The sequence below is a fragment of the Chrysochloris asiatica genome, unplaced genomic scaffold (genome assembly GCF_000296735.1).
Source record: "Chrysochloris asiatica unplaced genomic scaffold, ChrAsi1.0 scaffold00243, whole genome shotgun sequence".
In the NCBI taxonomy this organism is placed as follows: domain Eukaryota; kingdom Metazoa; phylum Chordata; class Mammalia; order Afrosoricida; family Chrysochloridae; genus Chrysochloris; species Chrysochloris asiatica.
The window spans coordinates 2,981,397-2,998,480 of NW_006408761.1; the positions used below are offsets into that span (position 1 = coordinate 2,981,397).

General features: G+C 41.9%; 1 protein-coding gene across 2 annotated transcripts in view; it reads right to left on the minus strand.

Moving 5' to 3' along the window:
* Window positions 1–13,336, minus strand: part of ZFR (zinc finger RNA binding protein) — a 114,084-nt gene extending 100,748 nt beyond the window's left edge. For both annotated transcript variants that reach the window (XM_006873503.1, XM_006873504.1), the window contains exons 1-2: window positions 13,220–13,336; window positions 12,827–12,920 (exon numbers count right to left, since the gene is read on the minus strand). In XM_006873503.1, the coding sequence (XP_006873565.1) occupies window positions 12,827–12,920; window positions 13,220–13,256 (131 nt within the window). In that variant the 5' untranslated portion in view covers window positions 13,257–13,336. The remainder of the gene's footprint in view (window positions 1–12,826; window positions 12,921–13,219) is intronic.
* Window positions 13,337–17,084: the final 3,748 nt, after the last annotated feature.

A 17,084-nucleotide genomic window follows, 5' to 3' on the forward strand; every position in this document is an offset into this window, starting at 1 on the left:
TGTTGTCTAGATGGGGCTGGTGAAAAGAGACGGACCTAAGATTCGTATGATTCAATAGTGAATAACTGTTATAACTAATTGCAACCATCACAACTATAAAGGTAGAAGTTTTGTAACGAAAACAGGGGAGTGGTTACTCTTACAGTCCAGAAACAAAGGACCCTAGGACCAACCATCAAGGGAGAAGAGCACAAGCAGAACGCAGGACCTTATCCAGAGAAGCAGGGATGACAGAGGCAGAGATGGGGACAGGAGGAGAGGAAACAAAGGACTCTAAATTCATGGAGAGAGAGGGACTGAGAGCTGGCAGCCAGGAGGCATACTTGCAGAATGTGCCCTTTGGTGATGGAAATTTTTATATATGCCTGAGTGGCATATTTTTTTTTCAAAGAGCTAAAGTGACTACAGAAAAATACTGTTAACTGATGGTACATGGAGAGGATTATAATCATTGGTAATGAAACAAGGTGTATGAATTGTTGAATGTAAAACTGATGGTCTGCCCTGTAAACTTTTACTAAATCTACAACAAAAACCTTAAAAAAAAAAAAAAATTCAAGGATAGACTAAGAATTCTGATTCTTTTGCGTAAATACTCAATGATGCAGAAAGCATCAAAAGGTGGAAGGAATATACAGTCATGGTACCAAAAAGAATGGTTGGTGTTCAACCTTTTCAAGTGGTAGCATATGATCAAGAGTCAATGATACTGAAGGAAGAAATCCACGGTGCATTGAAGACATCAGCAAAGAACAAGAATCCAGGAATTGATGGAATACAAATTGAAATCTCTCAACAAACTGAGGTAGCATTAGGGACACTCATTCATCTATGTCAAAGAAATTTGGAAGACAACTACATGTCCAGCTTATTCGAAGACACACATTATTTGTGCCTGTTCCAAAGTGAGGCGACCCAATGGAATTCGGTTTTTGCTAAAGATAATTCAAAAACAGCTGCAGCAGTAAACTGACAGGGAGCTGCCAGATTCATGCCAGATTTAGACGGGGGACATGAAAGGAGGGACATCATTGCTGGCATAAATGGGTCTTGCCATCCATTTTCTCTGAAGCAGAGAATATCAGAAAGATGTTTTCCTGTGCTTTACTGACTACACAAAGGCTTTCAAACGTGTGGATCATGACAAGCTATGGACTACACTATAGAGAATAAGTACTCTAGAATACTTAATTGTGCTCGTGATAAACCTGTATGTAGACCACCAGGCAGCTGTCAAATAGAACAAGGGGACATTGAATGGTTTAAAATCAGGAAAGGTGTGCACCAGGGCTGTAGTCTTTCACCATAATTATTCAATCCACATGCTGAGCAAATAATCTAAGAAACTGGATTACACGAAGAGGAACTTGGCATCAGGAATGGAAGAAGACTCATTAACAACGTGCAATTTGCAGATCATACAACCTTGCTTGCTGATATTGAAGAGTACTTAAAATACTGATGAAGATCAAAGACCACAGCCTTCTGTATGGGTTCCACCTCAATGTGAAGAAAACAAAAATCCTCACAACTAGACCAATAAACAACATCAAGATAAATTGACCAACTAACACTCATGGAAGCAGCAGCCAAAAAAATCAAATGACATATGGCTTAACACAAATCTTCTGCAGAGGACTTCTTTTCAGTTTGAGGACTAAGGTGAGCCTGACCCAAACCATAGTATTTTCAATAGGCTTCTAAGTATGTGAATGTAGAGCAATGAATAAAGAAGACCGTTAAAGAATTGATGAATGTGAGTATGACGCTGGAGGAGAATATTAAAAGTACCATGGATTTCCAGAAGAACAAACATATCTATACTGAAAGAAGTGCAGCCAGAATGCTCCTTAGAAGCCATGATGGCCAGACTTCGAATATATTATAAGGCGGTACCAGCCACCAAAGAAGGATATCATGCTTGGTAAAGGAGAGGGGTCAGTGAAAAAGACTAAAACCTCCAACAAGATGGACTGGCATAGTGGCAGCAGCAACAGGCTCAAGCTTATCAATGATTGAGAGACTGGCACAAACTTCTGTTCTGCTGTGCATAAGGTTGCTGAGTCAGCACTGACTTGATGGAACTTAACAAATTAAACCTCATCCAGGCATAAATTATAGTACTGTTGCTTGTAAGTTCAATGTCCATTGACTCCACAATGGATATTAAATGTCTTTAAACAAAATACACCTAAAGCAGGGTTATATACAAAAATGGCTCATAGGAACCTCAGTGTTTGCAGCAAACAACTTTACAGAATATAACTACTGTGAACAATTTTGGTGTTAGTATATATTTCAATAAATGATTCTTTTTAAAACCTCAATCTTATGAAGTAGGGATTAACATTATCTTTGTTTATACATTAAAAAAAAAATGGATGGAAACAGAATTCAGGCCATATTAAGTTTCAATCACTGAACTCCTGGTGTGGTGCTGTAGGATCAGCACTGGACTGCAAACAGCAAGGTTGATAGTTCACATCTTTGGAAAAATACACCTTTGGAAAAAATATAAGGTCGCTATGAATCAGAATCGACTTACACCAACAACACTTTCAATAACTACCACTTATTTGTGTTGGAAGAAATACAGCCAACATAGTCCTTTAAGAGCCAGATGTCCAGACTTCATCTCTCACACTTTGGACATTACCAGGCGGGACCAGTCCTGGAGAAGGACATCATGCGTGGTAAAGTGGAGGGTCAGTGAAAAAGAGGAAGAGTCCCAATGAGATGGACTGGCATAGTGGCAGCAGCAATGGGTTTAAGTATAACGATAATTGTGAGGTTTTCACAGGACAAGGCAATGTTTTGTTCTTTGTGCACAAGGTTGCTATTGAGTCAGTACCAACTTAAGGACACCTAACAACAACAACAAATTGTTTATCAGTTTGTTGTCAGACTGAAGTTGTCCAAGAGTTCATTATTATATTTGGATCTACAATAAGTGCTCATGGAAGCAGCAGCCAAGAAATCAATGACTTATTGCATTAGGCATATCTACCGCAAAAAGCCTATTTAAAGTATACAAGAACAAAGGTGTCACTTTAAAGACTAGGATGTGCCTGACCCAAGCCATTTATTTTCAATAGCCTCAAATGCATGTGAAAGTTGGACTATAAATAAATAAGGAAGACTGGAGAAGAACTGATCCATTTGAATTATGATGTTGGCAAAGAGTGTTTAACGTACCACGGACTGCCAGAACAGCAAACAAATCTGTCTTGGAAGAAGTATAGATAGCCAGAGTGCTCCTTAGAAATGATGATGGAGAGACTTTGCCTCTTGCACTTTTGACATGTCACCAAGAGGGCTGGCTCAGTCCCTGGACATCATGCTTGGTAACATGGAAGGTCAGTGAAAGAGGAAGACCCCGAAACAAATGGATCGACATGCTGGCAGTGTTTTGTTCTTTTGTGTATAGGGTTGGTATGTGTTGGAACTGACTGGATGGCACAAGTGTCAACCACATGCAATTCACACATTTATGTCTTGGCTCAACACACTTCCTTTGTCTAAAATGACCCTGCCTCCATTTTCAAAACTAAAGTCATGGAGTATACCTCATACTCCATAGTCAGCACCCTCCAATTCCTCATTTTAGTATTGTTCCAATTCCGTTATAAGCACTATCATTGCAGCAATTTGTAATAGGTAAGGAGCTCTGGTAGCGTTGTGGTTACACATTGGGCTGTGAACCGCAAGCTCAGCAGTTCTAAACTATCAGCTGTTCCACGGGATACAGATGAGGCGTTTTGCTCCCGTAATAAAGATTTACAGCCTCAGAAACCCTGTACAGGGTCGCTATGAGTCGGAACTGACTCCATGGCACATAACTACCATGTATCTGTCCCACTATTATCTTTGGCAGCTGGGTCTATGTTTATTGTAGATGTAAAATAAAATGTATTTTACTATCAGACTGAGGCTAATATTAAAACAAAACAAAAAAGCCCAATAGTAGCTACACTGTACATCCTCTTTCACGAAACACTAAAAATGCCACACTGAAAACAATGACCCTAATCCTGTATCATCCTGATAAGCGTGGTGACAAAAGCAATTCGCAGACATAGTAGCTGCACTCTTTACTTTTAATCAACAAGTTATAGATAAAGCTAATTTTAACATATTTTGTCAATTATTTCATTTGTAAGTTCAAAGACTACCTTTTGATTGGCCTATTTCTCTGAGTAACAATCTGGCTGCTTTTCTGCCCACTCCCCCCCCCTCCTTTTTTTGGGTACAATTACCTCTATTTAGGCAGCTACACAATCTAATCCAACTTCCTTTTAAAGTGCAAGTCTAACTCTGGGATCTCTACTCAATTCAGTGACCTATTTGTCTACCCTGCACCAATATACATTTTTCTATTAATAAAACTGTCATATGATAAGTTATCATTTCTATAAGATCGTCAGGATAATTTCTGAACAAATACTTTCTTCACTACAAACACTAGAATCTCTTTATGAAGTTACTTTAAAAAACCTTGTAGAGACTTTTGTTGGAATTACATTAAGTATATAGATTACCAACGACAGAATCAACCACTTGTTGGTATTAATGTTTTCATGCCAAGAATATAGCCCACCTTTATTAATGTCTTCTCTTTATGAACGTTATAGCCTGTTCTATTTTTTCCACAAAGTTTTCACATAGCTCATTAGTCTTATTCCTAGTTACTTAATAAGCTTTATAATCATAAACAGGATTTATTTGGAATTTGATAATCTAATTCAGTATTGCTAAAATATAAGGAGCTCTGGTAGCGTAGTGGTTACGAATCGGGCTGCAAACCTTAAGGTCAGCGGTTCGAAACTACCAGCCGTTCCACGGGAGAAAGATGAGGCTTTCTACTCCCGTAAAGATTTACACCCTCGGAAACCCTGAACAGGGTCGCTATGGATCGGAACCGACTCGACGGCACTTAACAACAACAACAAAATATAAAAGCTGCTTAATATTTTGATTATTAGTTCTCATTTTATCTATAGATTATAATAATCATGTTGCCTGTGAAGTTTTTCCTTCCTCCCTTAGCAAACTGAAATTGAAAATGAGACCTAACAATTAATATTTAAGAACTTACTTTTTAGTACATTATTTTAATTTGTGATTATGAGGTTCAATAGATTAGACATAAGAGCCCTGGTGGTGCAGTGGATTAACATTGGTCAAACACCAACCAAGTTCTTTTAAAACCCTTATTGTTGGCAGTACTGAAAATAAGCACAAGGCTAGGAAATTTTATACTTGCCACCATAAATCATGCAAGACTTCTGGTGTGGTACTACAGGATCAGCACTGGACTGCAAAATACAAGGATGGCAGTTCAAACCCACTACTTGCTCCTTGGAAAACCTATACAGGGTTGCTATCAGCTGGACCAACTTGATGGCACTTAACAAGGATATAAAGAATGCAGGAGTACTGGTGTGGTGCTGTAGGATAAGCACTAAATTGCTAACCACAATGTCAGCAATTCAAGTCCACCAGCTGTTCCTCAGAAACACTACACAGGCTGGCTATGAATGGGAACCAATTCAATCATACTTAACGTAAGGTATGCTGTGTGAGGAAACTAAGTCTTAAGAGAGGCTAGCTAAATGTCTTGGTCACATGACTGATGGATGAAGCCGGATTTCAAATTCCAAGAATGCCTAGTTCAAAAACTGCTTTCTCTTGATTGTTCTGGTGTGGCTCTACAGGATAAGCACTAGACAGTTAACCAAAAGGTCAGAGGTTCAAATCCACCAGTTATCCTCTTGCAAATCTTACATAGGGATGTTATGAATCACAATTGACTCACTGACACTTAACAACACACTGTAAGGCATTTTACAAAAAGCAGTCTAGTATATAAACTAAAGGGTTTCTTATGGAATAATGCACTGACTGCAAGGTCGGTGGTTCAAATTCATCAGCCGTTCCTTGGAAACCCTATGCAGGGCTTCTATAAGTAGGAACCACTCATCGGCACTAACAACTATTAACAATCCTTTTGAATGAAAATTTTGTTATCTCAAACTCATTCATGCAATATGCATCCTAAGAGCTGTGATTCAAAAATGAAAGAGCTGACATACTTAGCAGTTTCAGTCATTTTTTTCTGTTGATAGTTAGGTACCACTATCAGTTCCGACTCACAGCAACCTTGTATACTGTTTTTGAGGAGCGGCTGCTTAATTTGAACCGCCAAACTTGTAGTCCAGTGCATTATCCCAAAGCACTACACAAGGACTCCTTTACTTCTGTAAAGTTACTAAATTTCCAGGGTTTCAAAAACCTGTTTATCTGTTTTTTTTTCACTTTCTCAGTGATTGGTGGTGGTGGTAGTGGTAGTGTGCTGTGGAGTCAGTTGAGACTCATAGCGACCCTGAATAGGGTTTCCGATTTCTGTAAATCTTTACAGGAGCTAAAAGCCTCATCTTTCTCCTGTGGAACGGCTGGTAGTGTTGAAATGCTGACTTTGAAGTTAGCAGCCCAACTCATAACCACTACACTACCAGAGCTCCTTTCTCAGTGATTAGTCCTTTCCAATCTTTTTGTTTCAGTTAGTCTTTCCTTCAAAGCAAAACATTCTTCTTTATTGTTAAGTGCCCTCGAGTCAGTTCCAACTCATAACAACCCTATATAGGGTTTCTGAGGAGTGGCCAGTGAGCTTGAACCGCCAATCTTGTAGTTCAAACTGATATTGCTCTCCAGTGTACTAATCCACAGCTCCACACCAGGACTCCAATATTCTTCTTTACTACATTCACATAGAAAGTAGAAAAAAGGAAATGCATTATCCTATCCAACTTAGCTCTTAACTCATCCAAATTATCTTAATCATGTGAAAATACTCCTTTAGGAACCAGTATCTGGGAGACAAGGAGCTTTGGTGGCATACTGGGCTACGTATTGGGCTGCTAACTGAAAGGCAAGCAGTTTGAATCCACAAGCTGCTCTGCAGGAGAAAGATGAGAGGCTTTCTGCTCCTGTAAAGACTTACAGCCATGGAAACCCTATATAGCACACCACCACCACCACCACCATCTCAAAGACATCTCAAGAAATGTTAGATGAGATGCTGTTCTGACAAGTCAAGACCTACTTAAATATTTATCATTGTTTAAAGCTCTAAGAAAATGGGGTAATTATTCTGCAAGTTTATATAAGCTTTAAAGTCTGAAATCAATAAATAGATATAAAATGGTAGAAGAGTTTTGTCAAATCATTAGTTAACTTTATTGAACGTAGAGTAACATTCATACAGCAATGGCAGAAGAGTTATACAGAAGACAAAGAAAACTAGTATAATTAAGCTTAAGCCAAAGATTCATGCTATCCAGGTTAACAGATAATAAGTAAAGTGATGACAAGGAACTCACATGTCCAAGTTTTTAAAAGAATTGCATATAAGGAAATTAACTACAGGCCATTTAAAACTCCTAAAAAACTGTGAAATCATTTTAAGTTGTTTTTAAGTGTCATCAAGTTGGCTCTAACTCATTGGAATGCTGGATAGGGTTTTTCCAGGCTGTTTTTGTTTTTTAAAGTCTCGTTTCTCCTGTGCAGCAGTTGATCGACTCAAACTGCCAACCTTATGGTTCACAGTCCAGTTCATATCCTATGGTGTCACTACGCTCCCAAGCCCCTATTAACAGTGGATAATATCTTGAGTCCTGGTGTAGCACAGTTGGATAAGCACTGGACTACTAACTGCAAGGCCAGCACTTTAAGCTCACCAGTCACTCCTCAGAAACCCTATACAGGGTCACTATGAGTCAGAACCAACTCGATGGTACTAAACAACAAGAACTTTTGGAGTTCTGGCATAGCGCTGCAGGATAATATACTGGACTGCAAGGTTCGTTTAAACCACAAGGTAGGCAGTTCAAACTTACCAGTCACTCCTCGGAAACCCTTTACAGGGTAGCTAGGCGTTGGAACCAACTCAATGACACTAAACAACACGAACTTCTGTATCAGAGAGGCAAGGAGTCTTCGTATCATGTATCAATGCTATCTACAAAGTAGATAGGGATGGGCAATTTAGACAATGGCTACCTAAAATGAGGGGGGCGATAAAGGCACAAAGTGACTGGCTTACAAGGTTTCAAGAGGGAGTTTAGTTTAAGAGTGTCTGAGGGAAGAAAGAGTCCCCACTGAATAGTTTTCATCTTGTCTAGATGGGTCTGGTGAAAAGAGATGGGGATAAGATTCTTATGATTCAATAGTGAGTAATTATTATCATGACTAATTGCTACTGTCACAATTGTAAAGGTAGACATTCTGTTCCAAAACCAGGGGAGTAGTTAATCTTACAGTCCAGAAACAGAGGACCCTAGGACCATCAAGGGAGAAGAACATCAGTGGAAGGCAGGACCTTATCTACAGAAGCAGCGACACCAGAGATGGAGGCAGAGATGGGGACATGTAGACAGAGAGCAACTGAGGACTCCAGATTCACAGAAAGAGAGGATCTGAGAGCTGGTGGCCAGGAGGCAGACTTGCAGAATGTGCCCTTTGGTAGTGTAAATTATTATATATGCCTAAGTGGTTTAAAAAACAAACCAAAAAAAAAACCCACCAAGGTATAATAAATAGAGTACATGGTGCGGATTTTGGTCATCGTAATAATACAAAGTAATATGGTTTGTTGAATATAAAACTGATGATCTGCCCTGTAAACTTTCACTCAATTCACAATAAAAACTTTAAGGAAAAAAAAAAAAAAAAAGAACTTCTGTATCATCCTTAATAAAGGAGTGTTAAAAATAAAATTCTGATACTATGAAACTAACATGAAATGTATTTACTCCATTGATGATTCTTCTCTCACATTGTCTTTGGTACCCTAAAGTCTCGATAAATTAAGATACTTTAAAAAAATGTATTGTATCTTGTCTAGAAGAAAATATATCTACTGAAACAAAATGTTACTTCACTTAAGAGGTTAGAGTCCTGGAGTGGTGCTGCAGGGTCACTTTGAACTGCAAAGTCAGCAGTTCAAACTCACCAACCACTCCTTGGAAACACTATATAAGGTTGCTGTGAGTTGGAACCAACTCAACAGCACCTAACAACAACTTAGTAGGTTAGCTACCAAACCCTAGTTGCCATAAAGCAGTGCCTGTAACTTCTATGCCCAAGATCTGCTTTGTCCTGCACCTCTCCAAATCTGACAATCTATTAGTGACATATCCTATAAATATGCAAATACTGAAACAAAAACAAAAGCACACCGAGACAAAATGAATAGATTGTTGAATGTAAACCCAATGATTGCAATGTAAACCTTCACCTAGATCACAATAAAAAGGTAAGATAAAAACAGAGGAAGAAACGCATTTAGTAGCTGATGTTTTTTGTCTTGCTGTTGAGTGCTGACTTAGAGTGGTTCTGATTTATAGCAACCCTATATAGGGCTTCTGAAATTTTAAATCTTCACAGGAACAGAAAGCCTCGAATCTTTCTCCTGCGGAGGCTGGCAAGCTCAAAATGCGAACCAAGTGGTTTGTAGGCTGGGACTTATGTATGGAGCCACCGTGCTTAAATGAAAAATGTAATTAAGACCAAATCTTTTCAGAACAATATTCAATATGTATTATGACCAAAAAAAACTTAGTTAATCTAAGCTATTAATAACAGAGCTTTACAAGATAGAACCTTAATCTTTAAGAAGCTGTTATCAACTTCAAATATTAACAATCTAAAAATAAGTCTAAATTCAAAAGAAACTTAATCAAATACTATATATAGCCTAAACTAAGAACTTGAATTAAATTTAAGCACAGAATTTTATTTTGTTATCTGTATTAAATGAAGGTGAAGTAACTCATGCACACATTCTACATGTAAATGCTTAAGGTGTCTCCTGGTTTGAGATCCTTCAAATGTTTTGGGGAAAAAAAGAAAGTAAGCAAAGTTAATGCAAAGTCCTCCACCTCTAAAACTTACAACTAGTCAGGAAGAAAAATTAGCATCACTGCATTTTCTGCCTATGTGTTTATTAATTTGTGCAGCTTCTTTTAAAGTATTATTAGTGAACCTGACAGCTTGCCATTAAATGCCAACTATGTTCATTTACTAAGGAGCCCTGGAAGCGTAGTGGTTACGAATCTAGCTGTTAATCTCATGGTCAGCAGTTTGAAACTACCAGCTGTTCCGCAGGAGAAAGATGAGGCTTTCTGCTCCCGTAAAGATTTACAGCCTCGGAAACCCTGTACAGGGTCGCTATGAGTCAGAACCGACTCCTCGGCACATAACAACAACAACGTTCATTTACTAAGCACTGTGCTGCTAAGTACAGAGTCGGCAGTTCAAACACACCAGCAACTCCATGGGAGAAACATGAGGCTTTCTGCTCCCATAAATATTTACAACCTTGGAAACCTTACACACGGTCACTATGAGTCAGAATCAACTCCTCATTGGCTGTGGGTTTCGTTTTGGTATACTTACACACAAGGACAGAGCTGCTGAACAATTACTTTTGGTGATATATACATAAAAATGGAATGTCAAGACTAGCTTTTATTATTATTCACCATACATACATCAAGTCACTTAATAATTTGGAATATGTTATACTTTACTGAAACTAGGTTTATGTGCTGGACTGCAACGTCGGTTTGATCCTCAAGGTCGGCAGTTCAAGCTTACCAGCTGCTCCTTGTATACCCTACACAGGGCCGCTATGGGTTGGAACCAACTCGACGGCACTTGACAACAACAACTGAAACTTTCTGAGACTCAAGGCCATAGAAAAACTTGTTATAGAAATTCTATAATCGCTTCCTATATTAGAATAAAATACATATTTGCTTTCTGCTCCCATTAAGATTTGCAGTCTTGGAAACCCTGTACAGGGTCTCTATGAGTTGGAAGAGACTACATGGCACACAACAACAACAACAACAACAAAGGCACAGATTAAAAAAAAATTATTAAGAATTCTTCAAATGACTTTTCCTCACATTTCTATTTGTAGTTCTACATTTAGAAAAAGATTTCAAAACTGCCAGAAACCCACCACATATTCAGAAAGTAACCAGTTAATAATCCAACTAATCAGTCATTGCAATTGAGAAAACAGAAAAATACTTGAATATTACAAGCAAAATTTCTAATGGTTCAACACAGCCTTTTCTAGAACACAAAGTACTTGGAAGCAGATTTATGGCACAGATGCTAATTAACTATCATCTTCTCTTTTTCCGAAAACAGCTTGATTTTTTTTTTGTTTCCCTATGAAGGATGTTGTGTGTTGAGTAGGTTCCGACTCTGTATATGATTTCTAAGAGCAACTGGTGAATTTGAACTGCTGACCTTTTGGTTACTAGTCCATCCAATGCTTATCCTACAGTGCCACACCAGGGCCCCATGAACACTATTAGCCCTAAAAGTTTTTATCAAAGTAGAACAAACTTGGTTAATTATTTAATTAGTACTACTTGAAACCAAGAATTTGCTAATGTGTGAAACACTTCAAGATTCTGCTTTAAGAATTCATCATCTCAATCCTTTTTTCTGGAGTACTAGCCGCAACATTAAAAAAGCCTGTAAATTATCAGGTACGTAAGATACACCAATTGGTAAAATGCCTACTTCATCAACAAAACGCACATTTTAGTTTCAGCATCTCTTAAAATAAATGGCGTTTTAAGCATTATGTCAGCTATTACCTGAGCAATGATTTCTTTTTCTTTTACTGGTACATAAAACAGGACCTCTAACAATCAATGACACCTTAGAATTAATTCCAGAAAAGACGGCAACTTTTGGGTTATCTTGGAATCACAAGATTTTAGTAAAAAAACAAAAACAAAGGGTATCTCATTTCACTGATAATGAAAAGTCCAAATAAGTGATGCCCCAATGGCATAAAACCAAGAGCAAAGAGAGACTGGATGACAAGTCTTTCAGCTCCCAAGGATAGCCTTCCCATTACATAATGTCTTCAGAAGCAAAGGCGAGGAAACAACTCCACGGTTTAACCCACAGCGAATGTACCGCGCACATCGCAGAGCTCCCTGCTGATCTAAGAAAGGGCCCACCGCTTCTTAGAAGCTCCCCGTGGGCTCAGGCCTCACACAGGCTGTCTCCGAACGGTTCCAAAGTACCAGCGACAGCCACAACAGTCTAGCTTTTTGTTGAAAACGTCTGGGGTTAACACCTGAGAAAGCGGCGCTTCCCTTAGGTAGAGGGAGCGATGTCACAGGTGTATTTCAAAGGCTCAGCACCAAGGCCCTGGCTCTTCTCGGCCCCTGCGGCCAGGAAACTCCGGAGCCTAGCTCGAGCGAAAGGCAACAGGCCCTGCGCTCAGTTATCCGCACCGGAAACTTCGCACGTTGGGGGTTTTCTTGTTTTCACTCCAACGACTACACACTTCACAGGTGGTTGGTGTATTTACATCTAGAAGCCCCACGGAGGCCCGAGCGTCCGCCGCCGGCGGGATGCAGGACGCCGAGGCCCAGACAGGAGCGCGAGCGGCGGCGCCCACAGGCCCGGACCCGCAGCTCCCGGCGCGGCCTCCCCCGGCCCACCCGCGGCCCCCAGCAGTGAGAGGCGGCAGGAGCCAGGCGCCTGGTCTCCGTCCCCTCCCGTGGCCTGCCGGGCGGCGGCGACTCGGCACCGAGGCCGCGGGAGGCCATTTTGGCTCCGGGGCCGCCGAAGGGCCTCCACGTCCGGAGAACTCGCGGCGCTCCCTCCCCGCCCCCACGGGGCCGCTCCCGGCGCGACGGAAGGACGGAAGGACGGCCGGGCGGGGTGGGCAGCCGGGTGCCGGGGCCGCCGCTCGGCGGGGGCGCGGAGAGGGCGCGGGAGTCGTTACCTATACTGGGCCGCAGCCGCCGCCGCCCCGCTGTGGGTGAATCCAAAGTAGTTGCCGGTCGCCATTTTGGCATCTTCCCCCAGCCGGCTGGGCACTGCGGCGGGCACGGAGAGTCGGGTCCCATGGCGGGAGGCGAGACGCCGGGTGGCCGAGACGCCGAGGAGGGAAGCGGGGGGGGAGAGAGAGAGAGAGAGAAAGGTGCCGTGAGAAGCCGCCCTCCCCGGGCCGCGGCCGCGCCGCCTCCCCCTCCTGCTTGCACTCCCTCACTCACTCGCACGCCCCGGTGGCGGCCGCCGCCTCCTCCCCGGAGCCAGCCCCTACCCCCGCACCTCCCCGCTGCCCGGGCGGGGGAAGGGGCCGAGTAGAGACCACGGCGGGGGACATTATACTCACCATAGGTGAAAGAAACTACAGGGCATATGGGAATCATGGGCTCGGGCTGCTGCTGCTGAACTCTGAACTCTCACCCGCTGCCTCCCTCCTCTGCCCCACTCCTCCTCAGCGGAGAACCGACCGCCGCCTCCAGCCTAACTGCGCAGGCGCTGTAGCGCTCGGCACTCTGGGAGCTGTAGTCCCGCTGCCTTGGCGACTCTAGCGGGAGCGTGGTGAGGCCTCGGTGGGGGTGGGGGCGGGGGCCGGGGCCGCCCCGGCCGCCCAGGCCACCCGCAGTGGATCTCAGGCCTTGCCTTTGCCTTGTGCTAGTGACTAGTAGCCGCAAAGAGGAGTGACCGAGTGCTGTCTAAGGAGCGCGGAGCCGGGGGCGGGGGCGGGGTAGGAGGAGGAATTAGGGATCCGGAAAGGGATCAGCGAGTGACGTCTTTTCTTCTGACTTTTCACCGTGTGCGCATTTGTTCTGTACTTTTCGGTCTTTTTTTCACTCATTCACTTATCATCAGAATTTTAACTAGAATAATTGGAATTCTTCATTTCCCGTACTCGCTTCTTATCCTCAGGCCCTAAAGAGGGGAGGTGAGGACAACCCCAAAAAGAATGTTATTCTACTTGACTAAAAGTACACCCTACCAAACACTCCCAACACACCTCTTCCCACATCCTTCCCATACCCCTTAAGTCATACAACCTATACTGACTCCAGCCCCTACAATTCAGGACTGTCCCAGGTATTGGAGATACAGCAATAAACGTTAACCAAATGCATCGAAAATAGTCGGATGGAGACTGGAGTTTTGAAGATAAAGAGGGTTAAAGGGTTGGTGTTGTTGGTAAGTGCCATCAAGTCAGTACCGACTCATAGCGACAACAGAACGAAACACTGCCCGGTCCTGGGCTAACCTCACAATTGTTGCCATGCTTGAGTCCATTGTTGCTGCCACTTGGCCAATCCATCTCGCTGGGGGTGTTCCTCCACCTTACCAAACATGATATCCTTCTCCAGCGACTGGTCCCTCCGGACAATATGTCCCAAGTATGAGAGACGAAGTTTGGCCATCCTGGCCTCCAAGGAGCACTCTGGCTGCACTTCTTCCAACACAGATCTGTTGGTTCTTTTGGCAGCCTATGGCACTTTGAAATTCTCCTCCAACACCATAACTCAAAAGCATCAAGAAGAACCAAAAACAAACTTATTGTTGTCAAGTGGATTCTAACTCATAATGACCCTACAAGATAGACTAGAACTGTCACATCAGAGTTTCCAAGTCCTGTGGATTATATCTTGAGCTGCTAAACCCACTAGCTGCTCTGCAGCAGAAGATGAGGCTGCAGAAGATTTACAATCTCAGAACTGCTATATAGGGTCACGATGACTTTATGGCAGTGGGCTTAATCTTTAGGGAAGAAGGTTGTCATACCTTTCTCCCACAAAGTGACTGGTGGGTTCGAACTGCTGACTTTTTGTGTTACTTGTCATAGAGTCTGTTTCAATTTGTATCAAGCCTGTATAGGGTTTCCAAGGCTGTCAATATTTGGGGGAGCAGAAAGCCTCATCTTGTGGGCTCAAACTACTGACCATATGGTTAGCAGTTCAGTGCTTATCCTACAGCGCCACAGTGCTCCGAACAACAGCAAGTTATTGTTGTTAAGTACCTTATAGTAATATCATTAACAAAAGTGGTTTCTGACTCTTAGTGACCCTGTATAGGGTTTCTGAGTAGTGTCTGGTGGATCTGAATTGCTGACCTTGCAAGTCAAACTGACCTTGCTGTCCAGTGCTTGTTCTACAGTGCTACACTGAGACACCAATAACAAATTATTGTAAACTGCCATTGAGGTGGTTCCCATTCATAGTGACCCTGTATAGGATTTCCCAAGAGCAGCTGGTGGTTTTGAACTGCCAACCATATGGTTCAAAGTACAGTACTGGCCTCCTCACTGTTTTTGAATACTAAAACAACAAGTTGTTAACTGCTGTGGAGTCCAAATCATAGCTACCCTGTAAAGGGTTTCCGAGAAGCAACTGATGAGTTTGGATATCAACCTTGCGGTTCAAACTGACTTTGCGGTCCACGTCAGAACTCCAGAAGTTCTTATAGAAATTCTTTAGTTTTTGTGGCATATGCAGAAAATACAGTAATATCATTATATTGTTAAGTGCCATCGAGTCAATTCTGACTCATAGCAACCCTGTATAGTGTTTCCAAGGAGCGGTTGGTGAGTTTGAACTCCCGACGTTCCAGTTCAAACTGACCTGAAGTCCAGTGCCTACCCTACAGCACCACTCTCCAACAGCAAGTTATTGTTAAGTGCCATCAAGTTGGTTCCAACCCAGAGCAACCCTGCAAAGGGTTTCTTATGAACCGCTGACCTTGTGGTTCAAACCAGCCTTGTGGCTCAGTGTCACACCAGAAGAAAAACTGGAGTTTTCCAGAACAACAAAGAGACCAATCTGTTTGAGCAGAGTGAGAAGGAGATTGGGTCAGAAAGGACTTGTGTGGTAAGGTCAGAATATGACCTCCCCAGGCAAGCAAGCATTTCTTTCTTCCCTTCTGGTTTCTCAGTGTTTTTCCTGGAATTTCCCTGCTCATTTTCAATCATTCTCTTTCCTCTTGCACTTTCACCTTTTCCTCACCTTTTCTAGACCCATCAAAGACCCTCTATCACCCATCTCTCCTCAACATTGGGTTTGAGCATTCAAAAGAAATGCCTGACAATCCTGTCTGACCCTACTTAAAGTTTTATTCAATACTTCTATACACCATATGCCATATAATAATGAAAAAAAAAGAAATGCCAAGGTTGAATTGAACTCACCCATGAAATGTAGAACTTTATCCCACATTCTTATGCCATGGAAAAAAAACAATGCCTGGATTCTTATTTGTGTCAACCCCGCTCCCCCACACCTCCTACAAAGATGATACAAGCTCTGATTTATCCCTTTATTCATTTCAAATAGAGAAAATGTAGAACATTAGCAAAAAATCAAGGTCATTGTTTCTGAGAATACTAATGTTTCCCCAGCAAAGGTTATTTGTGTTCCAAGTGTGTTGCTAGGAGAAACTACCTCCTACACATAGGATATTAGAACTGCATTTTGAAAGTAATTTGCCTTGGACTTCATTGAGCAATTGTTTTCAAGGCACTGACTGTAACTGTCTTGATGAATCTGAACTACTAGCTACTTGAATAAAACAGGAGAAAAGACAGTTGTTAATCACCTACCTAGAAAGATTCTGTTTAGGCCAATTTTATGCTTGATTGCTTGACAGCTCTTGAGAGGATGTGAGAGGGCTGCTGGCATACCCCAGTAAAAGGAGAGAGGTGAGGGATTTTCTCTTTGTGTCTAACCTTAGAGGTCAGAGTAGGTATGAAAACCATTTTAAACACCCATTCCTCAAGGAGGAAACCTGAAGGAAGGGCCTCAACTGGTCCCTCACTTTGTACATTTTTTTTTTTAAATTTTTATTGTTAATTGAGTGAAAGTTTACAGGGCAGATCATAAGTTTTACATTCAACAAATCATATACTTTGTTTCATTAAAATGGTTATAATCCCCTCCATGTACCATCAGTTACCAATATTTCTCTCTGTTCATTTCAGATCTCTTTTTCTTTTTTTTCAAACACTCAGGCATATATAATAATTTACACTACCAAAGGGCACATTCTGCAAGTTGGCCTCCTGGCTGCCAGCTCTCAGTCCCTCTCTTTCCATGAATCTGGAATCCTCAGCTGCTCCCTTTCTCCATGTCCTCATCTCTGCCTCTATCTCTGGTGTTGCTGTTTCTCTGGATAGGATCCCACATTCTGCTTGTTCTCTTCTCCCTTGATGGTCCTAGGGTTCTCTGTTTCTGGAATGT